General features: G+C 47.5%; 1 protein-coding gene across 1 annotated transcript in view; it reads left to right on the forward strand.

Annotated features, from left to right (window-relative positions):
- Positions 1 to 6,997: 6,997 nt before the first annotated feature.
- TCERG1L (transcription elongation regulator 1 like) overlaps positions 6,998 to 25,514 on the forward strand; it is a 95,140-nt gene continuing 76,623 nt past the window's right edge. Inside the window, exons 1-3 of the mRNA XM_054729045.1 lie at positions 6,998 to 7,285; positions 9,362 to 9,508; positions 10,299 to 10,479. Of these exons, the coding sequence (XP_054585020.1) occupies positions 7,013 to 7,285; positions 9,362 to 9,508; positions 10,299 to 10,479 (601 nt within the window). The 5' untranslated portion in view covers positions 6,998 to 7,012. The remainder of the gene's footprint in view (positions 7,286 to 9,361; positions 9,509 to 10,298; positions 10,480 to 25,514) is intronic.

Consider the following 25,514-nt stretch of genomic DNA (forward strand, 5'->3'; position numbering starts at 1 on the left):
CTGGGGGGCACGAATCTCATCTGGGCATGCGGAGGGAGCTCCCTCCGGGCAGAGAGGGCCGTGGGAGCCGAGACGCCTCACCTCTGCCCTCTCCCGGGGCTATTTTATTTACATTATTTTATTGTTTGCCTTTTCCGCTGAATGTGCCCAGGAAGTTGTCCCTTCTGAGGCAGGGGAGGCCCCAGAGGGGTGGCGGAGGGTGGCCTGCGGGTACCTGACAGGGTACCTGCGGGGGGCGGGGCTTCGACCGGGCGGGTGAGGCTCTGAGCTGGTCGCTGGCTGGTGCTCTGCCCTCACACCACAGGGCAGGAGGCCCCTCTGGCAGTGCCGCTCCTGGGGCCCCTGTGCACTTTGTGCTGTTTCGGGATGGCGCTCAGCACGCCTTGCGCACGCACGCTGTTCTGGCCTGATGTTTGTGTCTCTGCCCCCAAAGCCATGTTGAAACCCAGCCCCCAGTGTGATGGTGTTGGGAGGTGAGGCCTTTGGGCGGTGACTAGGGCTGGATGAGGTCGTGAGGGCGGAGCCCCCAGGACTGGCGTGGCGTCCTGCTAAGGGTCCTGAAGGACTCTCTCTGCCATGTGAGGACGCAGGGAGACGCCGCTGACGGCAAACCAGAGAGCAGGCCCTCAGCCGGCTTTCTCTGCCAGCACCGTGGCCTTGGACTGGCCGCCTCAGAGCTGTGAGAAGTGAATGGGGTGTGTGTCCCCGTCTGTGGTACTCTGTTGGAGCAGCCGCAGTGGGCTCGGACACAGGACACTCTTTTGCTGAGCTACTGCATCCCAGGCACCGCTCTAGTCCGTGGGGGCACTGCCATGACCAAGGAACAGAGGAAGAGGTGAACACGGGACACCTGTAGTTCATCCACTTCAAGAACACCCCACTTCTGCGCCCACAAACAGCCCCATGCGTTCCTCCCGGTGCTCCCGTGGGAGCCTGCTGACTTACCTCTGGCTTCCTTTTGGGGAAACTGCACCCACAGAGGTGGCAGGACTTCTCCAAGGTCACAGGTCCCCCCAGGACAGAGCAGGGCCCAGACTGAGGTCTTGAGGTGCTGCCTGCCGTGTGAGAGCCATTGGTGGGGTCAAACCTCTCTCACGAATGGGCACTGGAGGTCCAGTGACATCAGGGACCTGGTCAGGTGGACATCTGGAGGGACAGCATCCCTATGACCCCCCCATAGGGCTTGGAGGTTGGGCCATGGGGCGTCTGTCCCCCCCTACCTCCCGTGGGTCCTAGGAAATGGCTGCGTGGAGGGAGAGTCTGCCACTTAGCTGAGCCATCGCCACCTGCCTGTCCTGGGGCAGCTCAGACGCTCACGGGGCAGGCTTCTCAGCAGCGGGATGGCCTGGCTGTCCCTCTACCAGCGTCCTCATGAAAAACCTCACTCTCGGGGCCCCGGTTTCATGTCTGCATGCCTATTTTACCACTTAGCTCCTTAAATCATCACAACTTTTGCCCTGTCTAATTTTGAACATGGAAAAAGGGCAGAAGGCGGGTGCCCCCGAGATTGGTCCTGGAGCCAGTATATTTCCATATGTTTATTAATGAGTGGAGAGTCAGAGGGAAGGTTAAGTGGCAGAATCGCTGAGCGCACAGAATTATTTAAGCTAACAGTTCAGGGAAGAAAACACAGGCGATCTTCTAACAAATTCTATTTTTTTTTCTCTCACCCTAAGAATATTTTATCAAGGAGAAATATATTAGGACAATCAAGGGTGTGACGTTAGTCATTGCCTTATTTATTTATTTATTTTTCTGCTGCCAAGAAATAATTTACAATCAGGAGTAGGGAGTTTGGATGAAAGGGAGTCTGATTGCCGAATTCAGAGTCGTCACCTCGCAGGCGTTGGAGCTGGTGGGTAAAGTCAAAGACTCATGGCCCAGGCTCTCTGAGGAGGAGGAAAGCGTGGGAGCCTGTACGGAGGCCAAGGCCGGCCACGCCCACCTGGCCGGAGCATCCCTGGCCACTGGGTCTGTCAAGGGACCCCCTTCTGCCCTGTCCTTGGTGCTCTGAGCTCCGAGTGCACCCGCACTCGGGCGGGACTCAGATGTCGATGGTTACGTTGCCCAGCGAGCCTGCGTGGGGACATCCATCGGGCGGCTCACGTGCTCCACCAGGGGAGGCCTTTGGTGACCGTCTCAGTTGTGGTCAGCTGGGCACATGCAGGCCGATGCGAACCGCCAGGAGCCCCGCATCCCGGCTGGCGTCTCCCCCAGATCTGCTCTCCTGGTGCCACTCACCCAGGTGTCCGGGGCTACGTCATGAGATCAGACCTTGCCCTTCGCAGTTGGTGCTGATTTGAACCTGGTTGGAGTCGGAGTGCATGGGGGTAGCCAGTGCTGAGCTGCAGAGAGAAACGGGCGCCTTCAGTGCTCACGGCCAGGGTCTCGCCTGCTCCGCGGCCAGCTCCGCGGGGCTTCCCTTGATCTTGACCTCCTGTTACCTCATCACAGCGCGACGGCGTTGGAACGGCATCCGTCACCCACCCTCCTCCCCAGCCCAGCCCAGGCCGCCGCTCCTGAATTATTTCCAATTAGCGGATTTGTCGTAACACGTGTCCAGCCATGGCCTCTCTTACATGTCAGCATGTGGCACGGCCACGTGTAATTAGGCTGAGTGACGGCCAAACGTGACTTCCCACAGGGACAGGAATGAAGGCAATTCCCACCCACGGGCCTCTGCCTCGTCCTTATCTGGGAGCCCAGCCACTGCCTGTGGGGTCTGATTTGACAGCGACCTTACTCTGCTCCACACAACCTCTACGCACTCCAGCGTGCAGGGCGCTCTGTGTCTGTCTTAGAGAGACAGACGGAAAGGTGATGGACAGACAGACACTGTAAACTGTGTGACAGGCTGTGGGGTGGGAGGTCCCTGTGGTCTGTCTGTCCCACAATGGACTACTGAATTTCCAGTAGAAGCTCATTTACCTGAACTCCTGGATGTCCCCAGTGAGGTATTATTCTGCTATGGATAAGGGGAAGGGGAGGGGTCCTCTAAGAAACTTTCAAAATGAGGAGATACCCTCCTGCTATGATATCGAGCGAAAAATGAGATTTAAAGGTCTGTATAGGACAAGCTGGAATTAAAACTATTCATTATAAAATGCAATATTATTAGACAACCAATAACTAATATCTAATCTATACAGCATATATTATCATATTATCTAGGGAGAGAGATTAATAGGAAAAAAATACTGGGGAGGAGCGGCCCCCGAGGGCCCACACTTATTTCCCTGCATGAGTTCGATTCACTGAGCCTTCCTGCGTCTTCCAGACATGCTGCCGTAGCGCACGGCCAGTAGAAACGACAATACCGCCCCTTATCAAACAGCGCACTCTCGTCCATCCGCAGTGGTTTCCTGGCCACCGCCTGCCAAGGTTTACCGTTCTGTGTCCCCATCTCTGGACCCCATGCATGGCCTCTCCTCTCCCAGTCTGTGCTGGCCCGTGACCCTATCCACACCTGGGTTTCCGTGACGAGGGACAGCTGTCCCACTCAGTTCCTGTGCCAATTCCAGTTCTGTCTCTCCATCCAAGGCTGTGCCCGGAGCCCCAGACGGAAGCTTCCACTGTGACCCCGGTGGCCCGGGGCTTTCAGAGTCACCACAACCAGCCTTCCTCTCTTTTCTGACACCTCCCCCCCTCCACCCAGGCCCCTCGCGTGGGGAGGGGTGCTTGGCCGCGCTTACTCCAAGTTGAGCAGAACTGTGGGATCCGCTCCCCCTCATCTCCTCACGCTGATGAGTCAGGTATCAAACTGCCAACTCTCCTCCTCCCGCGGAGATGCCTCCCACTTGCCTGCGTGGCTGTCACCCAGGGCTCCGGGCCCCACAGTTGGAGAGTTTTCAGGAGGGAAGAACCCGGCGGGATCAGCATTTGCTTGGAAAGCAGTTCTGGCGGAGTGGGCAGGAAACCAGCACCTTCATCTCTCTCTCCTTCTGATTCTTATATTTTACTTAAAACAACAGAGTAAAGTAATTTGAAAGGAAAACCTTCTACAGGCTGCAAAATCTTATTTCGTTGATCTCCCCCTAACACCCAACATTACTTTTTCCACAAAGTAAAAAAAATGAGCATGGGCAGGTGTTCGCGTGTGTGGATCTACGCTTGTTTGGGTGCTATTGGCTCACCTCAGCTGGGATTTCTGCGGGTGTTGCCTGAAGAATATGGACAGACTCCAAGTTGTTTTCATTGGTTAGAGGAAGCCGTGGGCCCCGCCCAGGTCTGGCCCGTGGGGGTGCTGACAGGTCAGTAGACCTGCCAGCCAGCAGCACGGGTCTGCGGGGCACCGAGCCTCTGCTCACAGATGGGCTGGCTCCGACCTCTGGTCCTCTGAGGCAGTGGTCGGCAAACTCATTCATCAACAGAGCCAAATAGCAACAGTACGACGACAGAAATTTCTTTGGAGAGCCACATTTTTTAAACTTAAACTTCTTCTAACGCCACTTCTTCAAAAGAGACTTGCCCAGGCCGTGGTATTTTGTGGAAGAGCCACACTCAAGGGGCCAAAGAGCCGCATGGGGCTCGCGAGCCGCGGTTTGCCGACCACTGCTCTCAGGGAGCAGTGCTGCTTGCTCTGAGTCACTAAAATCCCCGTGGGGATGCGTGTCTCCCATCCACGGGGGGGTGGGGGGTGGGTAGGGCTGTTTCTGGGTGTGTATAGGGGTCCCTGAGATGAAATGAGAGCCAGAAGCAGGGGGAGAGCCCTTACCCCGGGTGCCCCATCGTCTCACTTCATCGGTGGAAACGCCCTGCATGTGTCCCTGGAATTAGCACGCAGCAGGGTATGCAGAGGGGTCCAGAGCACGGAGTTAAATGAGTACAGCTCAGCCCTGAGCAGTGTGGCTGCTTGGAGGTTCTCTGAGTGAACAGACACTTGCGACTTCCAGCTCGGGCTCGGCTCCGAGTCTAGCAGCTGCCCAAGGGCCTTGTGCTCAGAGCACAGGGAAGCCAGGGCGGGCACGTGGATCAGCGGCTGACAAAGGCAGACTTCAGCAGAACCACCCCAAGGACAGTGCTGCGTGGGGATGGGGTGAGACCCCTTCCCCCCACCCCCAGTGCCTGAGGAAGCCCCCACAGATGGCTGAACCCCCCCTTCCCGGGAGCTTGGGGTCCGTGCGTGTAGCACTCTGTGCAGAGAGCACCATGCAGGCCGGGCTTTGCCAGGGGTCCCCAGCTCCCAAATGAGGGAGAAGGGTAAGTAGCGATTACTCAAACAGGGGCCCCCGTTACCTGCCTAAAGATGCCCCCTCAATACCTCAGTCTGGCTGTGCCCATCAAAGTTAAGACACATCACATTTGTGGGCACTTACAAACATACGCACACGGATTAAAAGCTTAAGTTGAATAGTAACAGGCTTCAAATCTGCTGAGCTTTCTGATTTTAGGTGAGAGAGAAAAAAACACAAAATCTTGCCAGTACTTTCACATCAAAGAGAGAGATAGATTTGCTAATTGAAAAATGGAGAAAAATATGGAGATGCCAGCTATGCAAATTAACATATGCCCAGATCTAAAAGAAATCATGCCAGAGCAGGAGGAAATTAAGCAAATTAGGGTTATGTGGAAACATCCCTAGAAGAAAAATGAGAGGACTCAGGTGACTTAGTTTGTACCTAGGAGGGGGGTGTGGACCCGCTCAGAGCCGGTGTATGGAGAGTCCGGCCCAGGTCAGGGTGAGTTTTTCTACGAGCTCTCGAATGCAAGCCTCATACCCCCCCTTGAAGCAGCAGGGAGCCCTTCACCCGGCCTCCTAAGGAGCACTGGGCTTGAGCTGCAGGTAACTGGCTGGGCTTCTCCACCTAGCGACCTGAGGACCTAATTAGCACAGAAGGAAGTCTCCATCCCGCCCCCAGCACAAATCGTCCACGACTGGGCTAGGTCCCCAGAGCTGCTATTGCTGCCCGGGACCCGGTCTGTGGCAGGAGGGGGGTCGCGGGAGCTATTGGGAAGCTCGCCGCCTGGCGGTGACTGCTCTTAGGCAGCGCTGAGCCAGGCTGTGGGCCAGCCAGGGTCCAAGGAAGGGTTTGTCCTTGGCCCCAGGCAGCTCCCGGTGCACTGCGGAGGCCAGGTGCGGCGGGTAAAGCAGGAGCACAGCTCTGTGCCGGCGGGACCCCACAACTCGTTTACAGCGGGCTTCTCGCGAGAACTAGGGCGTCCCGTGCAAAGGCCCGGAGGCGACCTGCCTGGTGCGTTGCACAGAAGTTAACGGTGCGTGGGGTAGGGCCGCGGAAAGAGGACCCGGTGCTGGGGGCTTAGGAGAGTGTTTGGCACATTTCCCCCATAGAAATCGACTCATCCCCAGCGGCAATCAGCGCCGCCTAGCGTTGGGGTCTGCAACCAGCATCCCCTCGGGCCCTGCGCCCTTGACCCAAGTAAAGCCAGGCGGAGAGCGGACCTTGCGCGGTCCCGTCTGGCGCCCCCAGCCCCGCCCGGCGGCGGGACGTGCCCGGCTTGTGCGCGGCCACCTGGGCCTCGGCTCGCCACCGCGCGTGGATTCCGGCTCCGGGCTCCAGCGCTTTGCGCACCGTTGCGAGGGCCAGCGGCTTCCAGCGGCCGCCCGAGAGCCCGGGGGCGCTATCCGCGGGATCCCGGCCAGGCGCGCCCTCAGCTCCCAGCGCTCCCGCCCGCCCCGCTTGCCCAGGGGTCCAGAGGCGCGGGCGCGCCGAGCCGGGGAGGGGTGCAGGCGGTCAGGCGGGGGCCGGGAGTCTGGGGGCGCGGGCGGGCGGGCGGGGCCCGGGCTGAGGTCCGGGGGGCGGTGGCTGCGCTGCGGCCGCGCTCGGAGGGGAGGACGGTGGGCGGGAGGAGGGGCTCTCCGCGCGGGGCAGGGGCGGAGCGAGCGGCGGCGCCGCGGAACCAAGTGAGTTCGCTCCGGAGCCCGCGCTGTGGCCGGCCGCACCTCCGGCGCCCGCCGCCCCCGCCGCCCCCGCCGCCGCCGCCCGCGTGGGGATGTAGGATGCTGGTGGGCTCCAGGCTCCAGCGGCGGCGGCGGCAGCCTCTCCTTTGGCCGATGAATGCAGACCCGCCGCCGCCACCCTGGGTTTGGATGGTCCCCGGCTCGACCGGGCTGCTCCGGCTGGGCGCTGGGGTCGCGCCCCCGCCCGTGCTGCTCGCAGCGGCCCAGCCCCCCGCCGCTCCGCTGCTCCCGGGGCTGCCCGGCTGGCAAGCCCCCGGCGAGCCCCTGCTGCCGCTGGTGCCGCTGCCCTCTGGGCCAGACCACGCCGCCGCCGCCGCCACCACCGCCGCCGCCGCCGCGCACTGCTACCCACTGCTCCACGGGCAGGTAACGGGTCCCCGCCCCCGCCCCCGCCCCGGGCTCGGGTTCTGGTCTCCGCGCGCCCCTGCCCTGGGCGCGGCCCTCGCTGGCCCGGGCGGCCCCGGCCTGGGGCGCGCGCTCTTCCGCCCCCGGTGGTCCAGGCTCCCCAACCAACAGCACCAGCCTGGCAGCCGTGCATCGGCCACAAAGTTCATGCCGTGACGTCCCGCTCTGCCCCCAAGCAGTCTTTCCGTATTTTCCGCGGTCTCTCAGCCCAGCCTTTTGGGGACCAGCACCCCAACCAAGGCCCGTGTTGGGACCCAGGCGGCCGCAACTTTCTCGGGGCCGGGGTCGCTGTCCAGAGAGCGGTGCTGAAGTCGCCGCCGCCGCGGGAGCCGGCGTGGCAGCCGCGCAGCGTGGCCGGCTTATCGCAGAGAAGTTAATACTTTTACAGTCTCTGCCAGACTTGAAAATCGAGCTGGGAATCAATAGCTATTTCTGATTCTGATCTGGTTGGGGTTTCTGTTTTTTTTTTTTCTTTCTTCCATGTGAAAATAGACTCAGGACAATGCTTAAGAGAATTCAAACCAATGGAAGCTGCAGGGAAATCCTGCCTTTAGTACCGAGAAATGTTGCCGGTGATAAACCGACGCCCCCACCCCCAACCCGAGGTCCACCCGAGCCCGCCCCGTTAGCTAGCTCATGCCATACTGCACTTCGGAATACTTTGGCATTTAAAACCCGGAATTAAAAAGGAGAAGTGACTGTACCTTTGATGAATGGTGCAACGGAGCAAGGCAGGCTGGTTTGGGCAAGATCCATTGTTTGCTCTCTAACTATGCAGATGCATTTAAATCAGGGAAAAACGCATTTTATTCCAAGGATAGTCTTCATTAGCATATTCAAATAAGTGGTATGTTAGAATCCACCATTTAATTAATTTTATTCCTATATTATCTTGTGAGCTTTCCTTAGCGATGTTGTTAAACTCCGCCCACACTGGTCTTTAGACCTAATGGCACATCACACATGCAGTCCTAGGTACCTATTTTGATGTGCGATGCAGTTCATATTGGGTTTTATTGAATAAACGGTGGTAGCTTTTTTGGCATTTTCAGGGGGTTGCTATATCAGAGTGCTACCACTAGAGGTATATGATGCCCAGGAACTACATTTTTTTTCTCCCCCCTATGTAGAACACTGCATTTTCTGGGGGTGTCAATTTAAAAATGTATTTTAAAAAATCTTATTATTCTTCTTCTGAATATTTTTGTGCTACATGTTTTCTGTGAAATGACAATATTTAGAACCAGAAGGACATTTTCACGTAACAGGAAAATTAAAAAAAAAAAAAGCTTTTATGATCTGAAATGAAGTAGATGTGGAAGCATTCCACATCACGGAGCAACGATTCTGTCAGTTCTCTGCTTGTGACGATTCGGTTATTTTAACGAGGGAGCCGGTCTCCGAGACGGCCTGCCCCTTTCCGTGTTCGCTCGTTTCCTCTGTGCTTTGGGATCTTCGGTTATTGATGAGCTGCCCTTTCATCTCCTTTGCCTTGGAATCTGTTTGCACTCGTGAGCCGTGGGCAACTTTCAATCTTAACCCCTTGATGAATTTCATTTTGAAAATATTATTTGTGTTTGTCTTTTAAAAAGATAAGTATAATTCATACAAAATGTTATACTGACAGGACTATCATGACGTACAGCTCTCTGCTTGCTTATGAAAAGAATTCAAGAGCCATACAGGGACTACCCGGCATCTCCCCTTTCCATTGTGGTTCCTCCTATCTGAGGCAGAAACCCACTTCTTACCGGGCTCTCGTGGTTTTGTGCTTAGAAGTTCTTTCTCAGTATCGAAGAGTGCAATGTGGGTAATGCTTTGTGATGGTTCTGATGGGAAACCTTATACATTTTAAAAACGTGTGGGTTTAAAAAAAAAAACTGGGGAAAGAGGAGGTTTTTCTCCTAGTTAAATACATATATTTTTGAATTCCCTTTTTAAAAAATTGAAAAGCAGCTGCCCCCGTAGCTTACGGGACAAACTAGAGTTGATTGATATGGGCTAACAAGCATTCCCTTCTCTCTTCTTGGGTTTCAGTGGCTATTCGGTGGCCCTTCTCCTTCCATAGGACTGTCCCCCTCTTCCACTGTGGAGCTGGTGCCCATTTTCCCACATGTCTGCCCATCTGCTCTCCCACCTCCTGTTGGGAAAGGTTGGATAGACAAACGGATACCCAATTGTAAGGTAAAAATGCAAGTAGTTTCATTGGATAAGTGGGAGTCAGTTATGAAGTCGTTGGGTATTTCCATAACAGCAGAAAACAGTGTGTTTTCTCTTTGCTTAATTGCACTAGATTGACCTTCTAGGTCTAAAAAGGGATCTTTTCAGAATAAGATCAGTCTGTTAAACGCCAGCGGACTGGGGGTTGGGGGCGGGGGAGGGAATGGCATTTCGTTTTAGCTTAATATATTTGGATTCCCTAGAACAATATAGAATTTTCCATTGTGAATCAGAATCTACTCTTTACAATGTTCAGTTTTTAAATCTGCAACAATGGGTCAACAGCTGGCCTTAAACATGATCTAATTCAAGTATAAATTCTAAAAGCGAGCTTTTCTTGCGATGATCGCTTTAAGTGTTCCTCTTTCTGGTGGTTTATTTTGGCGTTTGAATTCAAATGTACTAATTACGCTTTGTTTGAAAACTAAAAAAAAAGAAAAGAAAAACGATGTGGTGACTTGTCTGTGCCACACAGCGGACCTCCTTGTGGCGGTTCTTTAGTCTGTACACGGGCTGCTGTGCTGAATTAATCAGGTCAATAGTGGAAGACCAGCGCAGACCACGGTGCCTTCATGGTGATGGTTATTGGAGCCCCGTGGGTCTTTAGGTTGGAGAAGGATGCTTTTATAGAGTCCCCACTTATAGACTCTCCAATATTTGATCAATGTAAGACAAGACAAATATTTTACAGTAGTCTTTAGTCTTTCTCATGTGCATGGTCTGAATTGTTACACTTGCTTTCTTTTTTGGACAGATCTTTTTAAATAATTCCTTTGCTCTGGACTCAACGTGGATATATCCCGAGGAATCAAGATTGTTCCATGGGTATGAAAAGCCTCATTTATTGGCAAATCAAGTAGCTGTGTCTCTGTCCAGGCCAGCGCCTGCCTCCAGGTCTCTTCCCACAGTGGTGTTAGCACCTCAGCCTATACCAGGTTGGTGCCCAATTAGCCGTGCCGGTGTGCTTTTTCCCCCTCCTTTTTGTTCTAGCCACAAGTGAGTCAGTTCTAGGTATGAACACTGCATTTGTCATTTTAATGAAACGATTCTTTTAAATTCGTTCAGTAACGTATCATTTCTTTTCATTGGCATGTTTCCTTTTGATAAAGAAATGGAGTTTGGGGTAACTTCACTGTGTTTGGGGGGCATGGAATTTGATTTAAGATGAAGAGATGGCAGAAGGGATTTTCCAGGACCATATTTTTGGTGCTTTATTTTTTAGAATTGGACCTCAGCTTCTGCTGGTAGCTCTTAACAGGGGCACCACATGATCAGGACACTCATTACAAAATGTTTCTTGGGTGGGGCGAGGTGCATGCGTCAGAGCTGCCTGGTCTGCAGGGCATGCGAGGTTCCTGTGACCTCACATTGCGGGTGATGCTGGGCATGCTCTAGAGAAGCACATACTCTTTGGAAGATGGGTTTTGTTCTGTCTTTGGAGTCTTAGTGACCTGGAAGAACACTTGTCTTGGAATAAACTCCCTTGAAACAATCCCTGCATGAAAGATTGTGTAATAAACCCATATAGTAACAGGAGAGTAAAATCATCTTATGAATTTTTAAATTGATTTTTAAAATCACCTTAACATACGATCATATTATAAAAGCAAATGTTGCCCGTGCCAAAATTACCTTGCAACACCTTCCATTATGGAATATTTTATGACTTCAGAATTACATTAGCTTCCTGTAATTTCCTACCTACCATGCTCATCTCAACGGGTGTCTCTAAAATTTAGTAATAAGGACATGCCCTGTGGCTAATGTGATGGTTGAGGAGATAGATCTGTGTGCTGTTCTGTTTGCCTACCTTACGTATTCTAATTTGCTATGGGTCTTGTTTAGTAATAAGTCAGGAAGAACAACTCCATTATTTGTGTGTGTGTTTTTTTTTTTCATGGGCCTTAATGATTCTTGACTGAAACTTGCCTTCTGTCCTTGCCTGGTAACTAGGCATTACCGCGTTATTAAAATCCGCGTGAGCAACATCTACACGTGCATTTGTAGACATTTTTCACTAAGATGATTATGTTTCCTATTTCATGTAATGATGATGAAAGGTGGTTAGGCTGCATGTGTTCACACAAGGATTCGTGGCTGCTGGTGGCTCTTTTGGTATACATAAGAATAATATTTCCATTTCCTAGTGCATCAGCAACAGCTGTCACCCAAATAATTAGAAATTAAGTTTAAAAATAGACAAGTTAGTTAAACCAGTTAGGCAGAATCTTTGCGTCAACTTTCCACCTCTCAGCTCCTCCTTGAGTTTCATGGACATTTTGCAGTGTGCCTTAACCCTCTTCCTAGAACACTCCTACTATGAACACACTAAATATCTCTTCAGTTGAAGAAGCTGTCGATGTAAGAGACGTCCAAACCTGTAGAGAATTTTTAATAAGAGTTTATTTGAGCGAAACTGATGACAGCTGCCGGGAAGCAAGATCTCAAACACTCCTGAGATAATCGTTTTGCAGCTTCTTTTTATGCATTTGAAATTACGGAGGGAACCCAGGGAAGATTAGAGAAAGCAAGGCGGGGATCGGATTACAGAACAGTTAATAAGATTATGTACTCTTTGGAGGGTGGTAATTACTTTTGTTATTTCAAAGGTGTACTAAGGTAGATGCACAAGAACAATGAGCAGGGCTGGCTTAAAACCTTTCACTAAAGAAGAGGGCAAAGGGGGGATAAATGGTGGCAGAAAGAGATGTGACTCTGGGTGATGAGGGCACAATGCAGTGGGCAGACGATGTGTTATTGAGTTGTATACCTGAAACCTGTAGGGCAGTGGTTCTCAACCTTTCTAATGCTGCGACCCTTTAATACAGATCCTCATATTGTGGTGACCCCCAACCATAAAATTATTTTCGTTGCTACTTCATAACTGTAATTTTGCTACTGTTAATGAATCGTAATGTAAATATCCGTGTTTACCGATGGTCTTAGGCTCTACAGCAGCGGTTCTCAACCTGTGGGTCAGGTTTTATTAACCAATGTCACCCCAATACATTTAATAACAAAGAAAAAAAGAAGTTAGAGGCCTGGGGTGTTACTACCCACCATGACCTACACAGTTAGGAATTTATGGTCAGTTCACTGTGTGAGGTTACTTTCTGTAGAACCCATTTATCTTTCACAATTCCCCTTTTCGATTATCAATCAATCTGAAGGATGCATTGATGACCAACCTTTGGTTGGACAATGTGGTCTCACAGGGCTCGGAAGGCTCAGTTCTAGGAAGCCTCAGAATCAACGCTTGTTGAGATGGTGGACCATTGGGCATGGGGCAATGCTATAACCATGAGATGTGAGGCTGAATTTTTCCCCAAAAGGGAAGGGCAGGTGAACAGAAGGCTTTTGGGTCCTATGGCTTTCACTGTGAAGAACATTGGACCATTTCTATCCTGTGAACTGTCATGATCTGAGTTTTGTCTTCTGCCTCATTTTTTCCTGTATTTGGTACCTAGTAGTATGACATTTATGTAAGCCATGAAAGAGAGTATTAAGTTATTTTATACATGTGCAGTCATCAGGAACAGTTGGACTACAATGAAAAACCTCCAAAACAAGTATAACTATTATTAGGACTAATGTCCTTAGCAAACTGGTAAAGACAACCAGTTGTTTTTGGTGTTAAACATCCATCTGTAGGTGTACAGGCCTTGTCGATGTCGTGGGTCAGCTGTCTAACTCTGATGTGGGCAGTTTCTCATCCTCAAGGAGTCTTGGATGTCGTAGGCGGAGACATGTATGGAAGACAAGGCTAGATATTCATTCCCAGTCAGGCACCTGATAAGCCCTTCCAATGAGGTTGCAGAGTGTCTTTAATTTTGTCCTTTCCAATAAACAAAATCTCCAGGTAGCAGTCAATGAACCCTAAGTCTGTGTCTCCTGGGAGTTCACTGTGAAAGGAAGTGGCTACCCATTTGACATTTTCTTGAAGTGACTTTATCAAACCTTGATAATAGTTAAGATGGCTCCTTTCAATAATGTCAACTCATAAGTTACTTCACCCAAGTCCATCTTAAAAGAAAATGGGGTTTGCCAGTGAGCATGCGAAGAACCAAGCAGCTATCTTGGGTTTCCAATAACCCGACTATTCATTTAATTGACAACCATTATTTAACCATACAATATACCCTGGAAGTTTTCTATCACTTATTGTACAATGATTTCCATGCAATTTAACATAAAAACAGAACTTGGAGATATTACAGGGGCTCTTCTAGCTGCAAAGGTATTCCTACATATATTGAGATTTTTAACAGTTAAAATCTCAATCTCTAATGAAAACTAAGAAGTAAACAACTAGCATTCTTTAGCTTGGCAAATTTGTGAAGATATTTTATAACCTCTAGAAGCATATTCCATAGACATCAGAGTCAGTTATTGACATGGGCTTATTTTTATAAACTTGGGTAAAATATAAATATTTTATTAATAATTCAAAAGACATGTCTGTTCTTGAACCAACAAATTTAAAATAGCCTTTGTTTAGTACAGATTAATCTTAAGTTGTGAACTTGAAAAGCATTTGAGTTAGTTTCTATATTTCTGAGAATTTTAGAATATCCAATTCTTACCAGTGCTTGCCTTCCCATTAATTTTAACAATATCAGCAGAAGTTGAAAATTATCTTACATTTACAACATGCATACGTAGGCATACACAGACAGACAAACAGAAACTTATCTTTTATCCATGAGAAAAACTCATTAGTTTAGGAAAAAACAGTTGGATCCACTTTTTGTATTGGAGGCATTTACAATTTATATCTGTCCTGGACAAGTCAAGTTCCAAATGACCATCCCCTTTTAACATAAGGACAGCCATTTTTAATACCTCAAAGAACTGGGTTGACACCTAACAACATCATTGGTTGATCTATTTATCTAAATCTTTCTTTTAACGCTTTGAGAGACCAATTCAATATGTTTTCCTAATTTTATAGTCAGTTTTTATTATGGCGCATACAAAAAGATTAATCTAGAAGTCACTTCAGTATTAATGAAAGGCTGACTGTCCTGGGGCTTGTCGGCCTTGAAGGCATGATTTCCCATGTTAATTTTAGTGTTGTGTGTTTTTGTTGTTGTTGTTTTTTTGAGATCCATAGAGTCTGAACAAACTTCTAGGGAAAACCAGCCTTTATATGCATGTCTCCAGATGAGCCAAATGTGGTGGATATCCTTATAGGATTGCTTCACACCCCAGAGGGTGACAGAGATTCTCAGATACCAGGAATACCAAGGGCGAGGGAGAGCTTCTTGGACTCCACTAGAACCATGATGTTTTCCAAGGATGGGAACTCTCTCTCAAGGTGAACATCTTTTCATGATTTTAAAAATCAAACCCTCAACAAATTGGGTCTGAAAGAAACATACACACCTCAACATAATGAAGGCCATAGATGAGAAACCCACAGCTGACATCATACTTAATGGTGAAAGATTGGAAGCTTTTCCTCTAAGATCAGGAACAAGACACGATGCCCACTCCCACCACTCCTAGTCAGCATAGTATTGGAAGTCCTAGGTAAAGCAATCAGGCAAAAATGAAAGGCATCTAATCAGAAAGGAAGAAGTGAAGTTGTCTTTATTTGCAGGTGACATGATCTTATATATAGAAAATCCTAGAGACTATACCAAAACACTGTTGGAACTAATCAAGAAATTCAATAAAGTTGCAGGATACAGAATGAGTGTTCAGAAACCAGTTGAGCTTCTATACAGTAACAATGAAATACCTGAAAAAGAAATAAAGAAACCAAACCCATTCACAGTAGCATCAAAAACAAGAAAATACTCAGGAATACATTGAACCAAGGAAGGAAAAGATCCAAGCAATGAAAACTATAAGACTTGGCCAAAAGAAATGGAAGAAGACACAAACAAATGGAAAAATATCCTGTGCTTTTGAGTCAGAAGAATTAATATTAAAATGTCCATACTACCCAAAGCCATCTATAGATTTGATGCAATTCCTATAAAAATTCCAATGGCATTTTCCACAGAAATAGAAACAAGAATCCTAAAATATTTATGGAGCCATAAATGACCCCGAGGAGCCAAAGCAATCCTGAGAAATAACAAAGCCAGAGGCACCACACTTCCTTATTCAAACTATAATGCAAAGCTATAGTAATCAAAACAGCATGGTATTGGCATAAAAATAGACACATAGACCAATGGAACAGCATATAGAGAGCCAAGAAGTAAACTCCTATATACACAGTCAACTAATATTTGACAAGGGAGCCAAAAGCACTTAATGAGGAAGGGGTAGTTTTTTTTTTAATAATGATGTTGGGAAAACTGGATAACCACAAGCAGAAAAATGAAGTTAGACCCCTATCTTACACTGCTTATAAAAATTAACTTGAAATGAATGACTTAAGCATAAGACCTGAAATCACCAAACTGCTGGAAGAAAACATAAAGAAAATCTCCTTGACACTGGTCTTGGCAACCATTTCCTGGATATGGCACCAAAAACATAGGCAACAATAGCAAAAATCAACACGTGGGACTGCATCAAATTAAAAATCTTCTGCACAGCAAAGGAAACAATCAAGAAAATGAAAGGCAACCTAGGAAATGGGAGAAAATATTTTTAAATCATATATTAGATAAGGGGCTATTATCCTATATATTAAAAGCCTAATATACAAATTGACTGAACAGCGGAATGACTAGTCGTTGGGGGCCGGAGCTGGTGAGCAGGCGGTGCCAGGCCAGCCAAGGTGGGTGCCAGTGGGCAGAGGGAGGGGACAGTGGTTGGGGGCCAGCAGCCACCTGCGGTGGCGGAGGGGCGATTGGCGGGCAGGGCCTGCGCTCATTGGCCGGTGTTGTCCCCGGATTGGCCCGCGGGTTGCCTCCCAGAGAAGTGCAGGACTAAGCTGTCAGTCAGGCCTCCCCCGAGGGCTCCTGATCTGTGAGAGGGCGCAGGCCAGGCTGAGGGACCCCCCCCACGTGCATGAATTTTCATGCACCGGGCCTCTAGTTCAAAAATAGAAAGGACTCATACAACTCAATAACAACCCTCTAAAACAAACAAAACAATCTGATTAGAAATTAGGCAGAAAAACAAAACAGATATTTGTCCAAAGAAGACATACAGATGGCCAACAGGTACAAGAAAAGATTCTCAATATCACTGGTCATCAAGGCAATGAAAATCAAAGCTACAATGAGATATCACCTCACATCTGCTTGAATAACTATTATCGAAAAGATAAGTGATAACAAGAAGTTGGTGAGGATGTGGAGAAAAGGGCATGATGGCTGGGAGGTAAATTGGTTCAATCATTATGGAAAACAGCATAGAGGTCTAAATAATTAAAAATAGAACTACCATATGATTCAATGATACCACTTCTGGGCATATATAGAAAGGAAATGAAGGCAGGATATCGAAGAGGTACCTGCATTTCCATGTTCATTACAGCATTGTTCACAGTAGCCAAGATGTGGGAGACAACCTAAGGATCCATCTATAAATGAATGGATAAAGAAATATAGTATATGTAATACAATTGAATATTATTGAGCCATGAGATAGGAAGAAATCCTACCATTTGGGACAACATGGATGGACCTTGAGGGCATGAGACTAAATGAGAAAAGCCAGGCACAGAAAGACTAATCCTGGAAGATCTCACTTATATGTGGAATCTAAAAAAGCCACATCTACAAAAGCAGAGTCCAGACTGGTGGTTGCCAGGGCTGGGAGAAGCGGACGTGGGTAGATGCGAGTCAAAGGTACAAACTTGCTGTTGGGAGACGAACACGCTCTGGAGCACTAACGCACAGCCCGTGATTATAGTCAACAAGACGGAATCACCTACAACAAAGCTGTCCAGAGACTAGACCTCAAACGCTCTCACAAAAACAAACACAACTCCAAACACCTCCAAAAAACCCGAGAAAATTTTCAAATCAACGAGCTAAGCTTCCATCTTAAGAAACTAGAAAAGGGAGAGCTAACCTGTAGGAAGCCAAACGGAGGAAATAGTGAAGATCAGAGCAGGAATCAAAGAACCTAAAACTAGAAAAATATAAAGAAAATCAGTGACACCAAAAGTTCTTTTTTTAAGAGTGATCAGTACCAGTACAGTCAAACCCCCCTGGCTATAGAGTATAAGAAAAAAAGAGAGACAACACAGATTGCTGAAGTCATGATGAGCAAAAGGCATCACTATAGATTTTAGTCCCAGAAATTTAATAGGAAAACCATACAGAGTACTTCATGACGATGAATTTAACAGCCTGGAAGAAACAGGCAGAGTCTTTGTAAGTCACCCCTACCTGTGCTTACTCAAGAAGAAACAGAAAGCATGGATAACACGAAAGCACTGAGTCAGTCCTGTTCTTCCAACAGAGAACACCAGGCCCAGACAGCTCCGCTGCAGCCCTCCCCAGTGTGTAAGGAGGAAAGAACACTACGTTTAAGTAAACTGCCTCAGAAAATAAATAGCATTTCACAAGTTATTATTTTTTTTTAGGTCAGCATCCCTCTGATACAAAAACTAAGTAGATATTACAAAAAAGACAATTACAGGCCCATATGCTTCATAAACATTAGTGCAAAAAAAATCCTCAACGTAATATTAGTAATGTACACAACTCACAGCACACCATGAGCCAGTGGGGCTTTTTCTAGGAATGCGATGCTGGCCCAGCGTTAGAAAATCAATGTCATTTACTTTACAGAAACAACGAAGAAGAAAAACAGCAGGATCGTTTCAATAGATGCGGAAAATACATTTGTCAAACTCAGAATCTATTCAGATATTAAAAAAACCCCAAACAAACCTCTAATTCAACTCAGTATTAAAGGGGACGTCATCCGACTGACAAAGAACATCTGTGAAAGGCCCACAGCTACAGTCATATTTCATACTGAACGCCTGATGCTTTCTGAGATGGAGAACGGGACGAGGATTTGTGCTCTCAACACTCCTATGCAAGCCTGTGCTGGAAGGCCTACCCAATGCAATAAGGAACAAGAAAAAAGAACGAGGAGCATGCCTACAGATGGGGAAGGAAGAAATGAAACTGTCTCTCTGTGCAGACAAAGCGAGGCATGCAGACCATCCCTAAGAGTCTACTGAGAGCGGCTGGTACCAATAGGTTGTTTGTCAAGGTTGCAGGCTACAAGGTCAATGTGAAAATTCAATCGCAGTCCTGTATTGCTGGTGGTGAACAATTGGAAATTAAAATAAAATAGTAGTACATTAAAGCACCCAAAACATGAAATGTTTACAGATGAAGCTAACAAAATATGTACTACCAGGAAAACTAGAAAACATTGATTAGAGAAATCAGACATTAATAAATGGAGAGAGATTCTGTGTTAATGGGCTGGAAGACTCAATAATGTTAAGATGTCAATTCCTTCCAGGTTGACCTATAAGTTCCATGTAATCCTAAATAAAACCCCAGTGTCATAGTGGTTTACAAGCTAATTCTATAATTGGTATAGGAAGCCAAAGGAAGTAGAGTAGCCACAACAGTTTTGAGAAAGAAAACTAAATGTGGAGGAAGCATAAATAAGTGATTTGAATGCTTGTGATAGAGCTACAAGAATGCGGGCCTTGTGGAATTGGCAAAAGTATAAGAACAAAGATCAATACAAATAGTAATAGACCTTCCAGAAATAGGCACACACATACGTGGTCAATTGATTTTTGACAAAGGCATAAGGGCTATTCAATAGAGAAAAGCTTGACTTTCCATAAATGGTGTGGGGACTGGTCTTTAAAACAAAAAACAAACCTTGTCCAATACCTTGTATCATCTACAAAAATTAACTCAAAGTAGATGAGAGGTGTGATTATAAAACCCCAAACCCTAGAACTTCTGGAAAAAAAAACACACCACACCACATAAAAGAGAAATTTGTGATCTTGAATTAGGCAAAGGTTTCTTAGATATGACACCAAAAGCATGATCCATCAAAGAAAACGCATGGACGGACTAGATTTCATCCATATTAAATGCTGCCGCTCTTTGAAAATACTTCAAATCAAATGAAAAGAAAAGCCAAATACTAAGAGAAAATACTCGCAAAGCGTGTATCTAATAAATAATTGATATCCAGAATACACAGAGAACTCTCACAAGTCAAGAACAAGAAAACAAACAACCCAACAAAGTGGGCAAAAATGTGTTACCCGACGCATCGCCAACACAGATGTGTGGACGGCAAACGAGCGCGTGCAAAGATGCTCGCGGTCCTCCTCGGGGCCAGGGCCACGGAGTCCGCAGCGAGAGCCCACACACCTCTCGGAGGGGCTGTAACTTCAGCACGCGGGGAGCGGCGGGCCCTTCCAGAACTTGCTGGTGGGAATGCAGCCACTTTGGGGGCAGTGTGGGCGTCTCTCACAGGCATACCCACATCCGATACCCAGTAATCTCCTGCCGACACAGTCACCCAAGAAAAACAGGTATGCCCACCCAGACACCTGTGCACAACTGTTTACAGAGGCTTTGTCTGTAAGCAGCAAGGCCCGGGAACAATGTCGAGGCCCGTTTCTTGGTGAGCGATGGACGGTGACGGAGATAACGAGGCACGGCTTCTGGTACCAGCAGCCAGCGGTTGGACCCCGAAACCGTGATGCTAGGTGAAACCATCCAGAAGCAAACATCCGCGTCATACGCGCTGCCCTTTTCTGACTCGAGACCAGACACAGATGGGTGGTTTCCAGGGTTGGGGTTTGGAGGAAGGTATTGATGATGGGGGCCCGGGAGGAGAGGGTTAGGGGTTGTGGACAGGTATCTGACTGTGGTGGGTGGTTACATGACTGTGCTTATTGATATTCTGGGAACTGTGCACCTAAATGCTAATTTTTCGCGAGTGCACCCAACATTTGTTTATTAAAAGGAAGAGACGTAAGAGACATACCCAGTACTACGTGCACAGTTGATCTGACCCCGGTGTGAAAGAAGAAGATGGAAAGACAGCTGGAGAAATCCAGCCACGGACTATGTCTTGGATAATATGAGGGAATTATGTTCATCTTGTCCATCTGTAGGTGTGGCAGGTGTTCTGTGCTTACGCTTTTTAAAAGAACTCTTAGACTTGAGAGCCGACCGCTGCAACGGGAGGATCAGCGCAATCCACGACGCGTGCGCTTGCATCCAGGTGTGCGGCTGGGGGGCGCGCGTGTCCTGAGGAAACACGCCCACCGCCAGCTGGTGACTGGACGGTTGTGACGCGATCGCGGGGCTCCCGGCGCTGTTCTCCACTCCATTATCGTTGGAAGTTGCCATAACAGCAAAGAGAAAAAAAATAGCGCCATGAAACACACTTCAAAGAAGTGACAGAGTGATGGTGGGGATCGCACCTGCCTGCCACGGCGCAGTGAACGTGAAAATGAAAGATGAGCCCTAAAGAGACACCCAGCCGCCTGGAAGTTACAAGACGACCAAAAATAAAGGAAGGAAGCAAGTGGAGATGACGAAACTAGGCCTTTTATCTGAGAGGCAAACATGATGTGTGCCTATTAGGAGTGGTGAGTTGTGGGCAGTGGTGCTAAAGAGCAGACCCAAAGCTCAAAATGATGATGGTGTGAACTATGGAAGTGTGGGGACCAGCGTAAATTCACCTTCAGATCAAGGCAATAGAAAGTTAGAGAAAACTAAGGAAAACCCGAGGAAGCAAACAATAAAGGCAAACATTTATAGTTTTAAACACAAAAATAAATTCAATTGATTAAAAATGCTTTCCTCATGGATGGTTATAAAAACAGAAATACATTAATTGGAATATCTTTTCTCAATATTAGTAATTTTTAAATGATTAGGTTAGCTGTTTCCTGGGAGGTGGTCAACTTGGATCAAGATGGACACCCGCATAAATGCCCACAGGACTCCTGCCTCCTCTGAGCGGTCTTCTGCTCGGAGACCTCATTCTCCCCTGCCCCTTAGCCCGAGTCCCCTCTGAGCCTGGCCCCATCTCAGTCTTCACCGGTAAAGTCTCCCAAACTCCAAGGAGAACCCTTTAATAATTACAGTTTGTTTCAGGACATAGAAAATGGCGACATGCTAATACAGATTATAGACGTTATTTACCCGTTTTACCAGTGTTTTTAGAAAATAGAAAACAAACGGAAGCAGGTAAATTATATGGTCAGATTTCAGTTGTAAAGGGAGCTGTAACAATCCTAAAAGTATTACTGAAAATGTGACAGTATGGTAATGATAACACCTGCCAGGACTCAGTGGAGCGCATTTCATCGTTGCAGAAATTATATAAAAGTAAGAAAAGCATGGCAATGACATCACATATGTGTGTTTAAATAAGAAAAAATATATTCTTTCATTAGGCTACTAGAGGCCCAGTGCACAAAATTTGTACACTCGGGGGGGGGGGGTGCAGGGCGGGGGTCCCCTCAGCCTAGCCTGTGCCCTCTCACAGCCCAGGAGCCCTTGGGGGATGTCCAACTGATGGCTTAGGCCTGCTCCCAGTGGGGAGCGGGAAACAAAGAAACTAAGAATTTGTGGAATTATTTTCAACTGGAGAAACTCACTATGGACTTGAGTAGGAAAAATGGAACATTGTGAGATATTATTTTTAAATTAAGTTATGGATGTAGTACAATGCTAATTATATTACTTTTTGAAATCTTTAAAAAAACTTGATCATGGAATATACACCTGAGATGAACAAATATAGGATGCCCCCCAAAAATGTATACACACACTTTGAATAATTAGAAAGGAAATATTTACTAAAACACATTTAATTGTCAAAATTGAGCTACCAGCTGTTAAAGTGTATACATTTTTTTGGGATACCCTGTATATATTTTTTAAAAAATCTGTAAGAGGGATTTAACTTATTCTAAAGTTACATCAGTTTTTAAAATGTGGTACTGATGTACTAATCTACATATAGATTAATGTAATAAGTTTTAAAAGAATTGTTATGGAGGACAATGTTCTAATACCATAATAAAAAATAGATACAAAGAGATGACTCACAGCATAATTATAAATTATTATTTGTAATTATGATTATTATGCAAGATGTGGTTTACTCACAGGTAATTCAGGAAATGCAGATTGAAACCAGCAAATATAACATTCTCCTATTACGTAAACTGGCACAGGTTTTCAAAAACCTTGGCTCCACTTCGTGTTTGCAGTAGAGAACAGTGTTCATTCTTCCACAACTATTAGAAGTAGTGTGTTTTGAGTCATGCGATTGGATTTTCAGATCCTTTAAAATGTTAACATAGTTTCACTCAGTGAATTTATGTATATGGCCGGTTACAGAAAGAGCATGTGACAACTTATAATCCCAAGAGGAAAATTAAATCTTAAATGTCCTTGACTAGATAAGTGTCAAGCGAATTGTGAAGCATCACTACTTAAAATACCTTCAATTTTTAATAAAATCACATCTAGAAGATTATTTAGACAAAAGCAAATGCTTTTACTTTATTTTAGTAAATTTTTAAAAGCAGGGAATAAACCATTTGAACCAGATGATCTGAATTCTTGGAGCACTAGACACATGCTCACACTCATGCGCACACTGACGACGGAAGGAGACACACCAAGGTGTTAATGGTGGCTATTTCTGTGGCTGTATGCTGGGGTGAGGGGTACTTTTATTTCCACCTCTATAATATCTTTTATTTCCTTTTTTGTTGTTGTTAATCCTCACCCAGAGGACATTTTCCCATTGACTTTTAGGGAGAGTGGAAGGCAGGGGGAGAGACACACACACAGAGAAACATCAATGTGAGAGAGACACATCGATCGGCTGCCTCCTGCACGCGCCCCAACCGGGGCTGGGGATCAAGCCTGCAACTGAGGTACGTGCCCAGAATGGAACCTGGGTCCCGTCAGTCTGAGGGCCGACACTCAGTCCACTGAGCCAAACCGGCGAGGGCTGATTTTCCATTTTTAATGTACATGTATTGCTTTTATAGTCAGACAAAAGCCATAAGATGCATGAAAGTGCTTCTCGCATCCTCATGCCTTTGAGAAGGAGAGTGTTACCTGCTGCTGGGGCTCGCCCCCCGAGACACCTACAGAGGAGGTAATGGAGTTGGCCCACTGGTCCCACAAGGGCGCCGCCCGGTGCAGGCGACGCGGGTGTATCTTTAACCACACGTCAGGTCAAGGGCAGCGTCCTTGAAGGACCAGGCGTCCGGGAGAGCCCGGGAGGGAGGTCTCTCACTGCATCCTTGCAAACATCCCCTGCGGATCCTTGGGTTCCAGCAGAGGTGGCAGCACCAGCTTCCCAGACAGTGAGCGTCCCCACAGAGCGCCCATCCTGAATGCATCCGTCTGTCCCCACCGGAGACCGTGTATCCGGGAGCTGGTGATGCGTGAGAATCAGAAGTCAAGTGTCACCGAAGCCGGTCAGTCCTGGTCCGGAACCATCCAGCTCCCCGGAAGCCATCCTGTGGCGTCGCCCTCAAACGGGGCGCCTGGTACCTGGAGATCTGGAGTCATAGGCCGCACAGAGAAGTCTTTGGGAACCCCCCAACATTGCTTAGCGAGTTGGGGGAGACACGCTGCTTCTCTGTGATGGAAAAGCAGGTATCTTAGCAGAGGATGCAGATGTGTTTGAGTCTCAGAGCTGCCGGGAGGGGGGCCTTTCAGGCTGGTGGGGGCCGGGCCGGGCGCTGCCCTGTGGTCTGTGGGTATGTTCGCGCTGAACTCCAGTTCCAGAGAAAGCGACGGGGCGATCCCAGAGGCGCCGGAAACCGGGCCGTCTGGGAGAAGTCAGAAAATACCGGCATGTGGAAAACGCTTACTCAGCCTCCCCTAGCAAGTGGTACAATTCTGCTTTGAGAGAAGGGAGAGCACAGCACAGACTCTGATGCCAGTCTGCCCGGGTTCAAAACGGTCCTGCCACTCGCCAGCTGTGTACTAGCTGTGGGCACCTGAGTGCATCACATGCGTGGCATCTTTCTTGCTGGCGGTGCCCACCTGCTCTCACAGATAATCCCCACAAGACGCTGCTCCGGACAGGAGGGAGGCGTCTACCCTCCCCAAAAGAACCGGGCGAGCAGTTCCCCCGGTGACTGCTTTCTATTTTGTCTGTGTCACACGTACTTCAAGGCGCCATTTGTATGAAAATTGGTTGTGTCTCCAGACCCAGTGGTAAATTATTCAGGCATCAACTAAAATTGAGAGACTGCCTAGATAATGAAAAACTTAAATGAGGGCTGTGTTTACCAACACAACTTATATCATTTTAAAAAATGAGGAATTTATGTCTGGCGATCTTTTTTCCCCCCTTGAATTTATGGGTGACATTCCACAAAGTAATGAATCAATTCGATGCAAAATGACAGTTCTAAGTCACAGATGTGATTCAGATACTTTATACTAGAGCGGAGATGGGGCCGAGGAAATGACAAAGGAGGTGTCAGAATTCCATAAAAGTGGACTTGGGAAATTAGGGCTATCGCCTCACTTTCATCTTATTGGAAGTTTCCAGATGTTCGCGCCTACTTTAAAGCAGCACTCTCTAGCGGAAATACGATGTGAACCACATGTGGAATTTAAAATTTTCTGGTACTCATATTTCAAAAGGTATAGCAAGCCAGGCCGCCATGGCTCAGTGGTTGAGCGTTTACCTATGAACCAGGAGATCATGGTTTGATTCCTGGTCAGGGCACATGCCCAGGTTGCGGGCTTGATCCCCAGTGTGGGGCATACAGGAGGCAGCTGATCAGTGATTCTCTCTCATCATTGATGTTTCTCTCTCTCTCTCTCTCTCTCTCCCCCCTTCCTCTCTGAAATCAATAAAAATATATATTTTTAAAGAGACATAACAAAACAGGTGAAATTCATTTTAGTCATTTATTTTATTTAGCCCAATATCCAGACCATATCACTTCACCATGTCATCAACATAAAATTATTAATGAGACAGTTACCCTTTCTTTGGTTTTGTTCTTGAAACCCAGTGTGTGTCACACCCAGAGCACATCCCAGTGCCATGA

The sequence above is a fragment of the Eptesicus fuscus genome, chromosome 17 (genome assembly GCF_027574615.1).
Source record: "Eptesicus fuscus isolate TK198812 chromosome 17, DD_ASM_mEF_20220401, whole genome shotgun sequence".
In the NCBI taxonomy this organism is placed as follows: domain Eukaryota; kingdom Metazoa; phylum Chordata; class Mammalia; order Chiroptera; family Vespertilionidae; genus Eptesicus; species Eptesicus fuscus.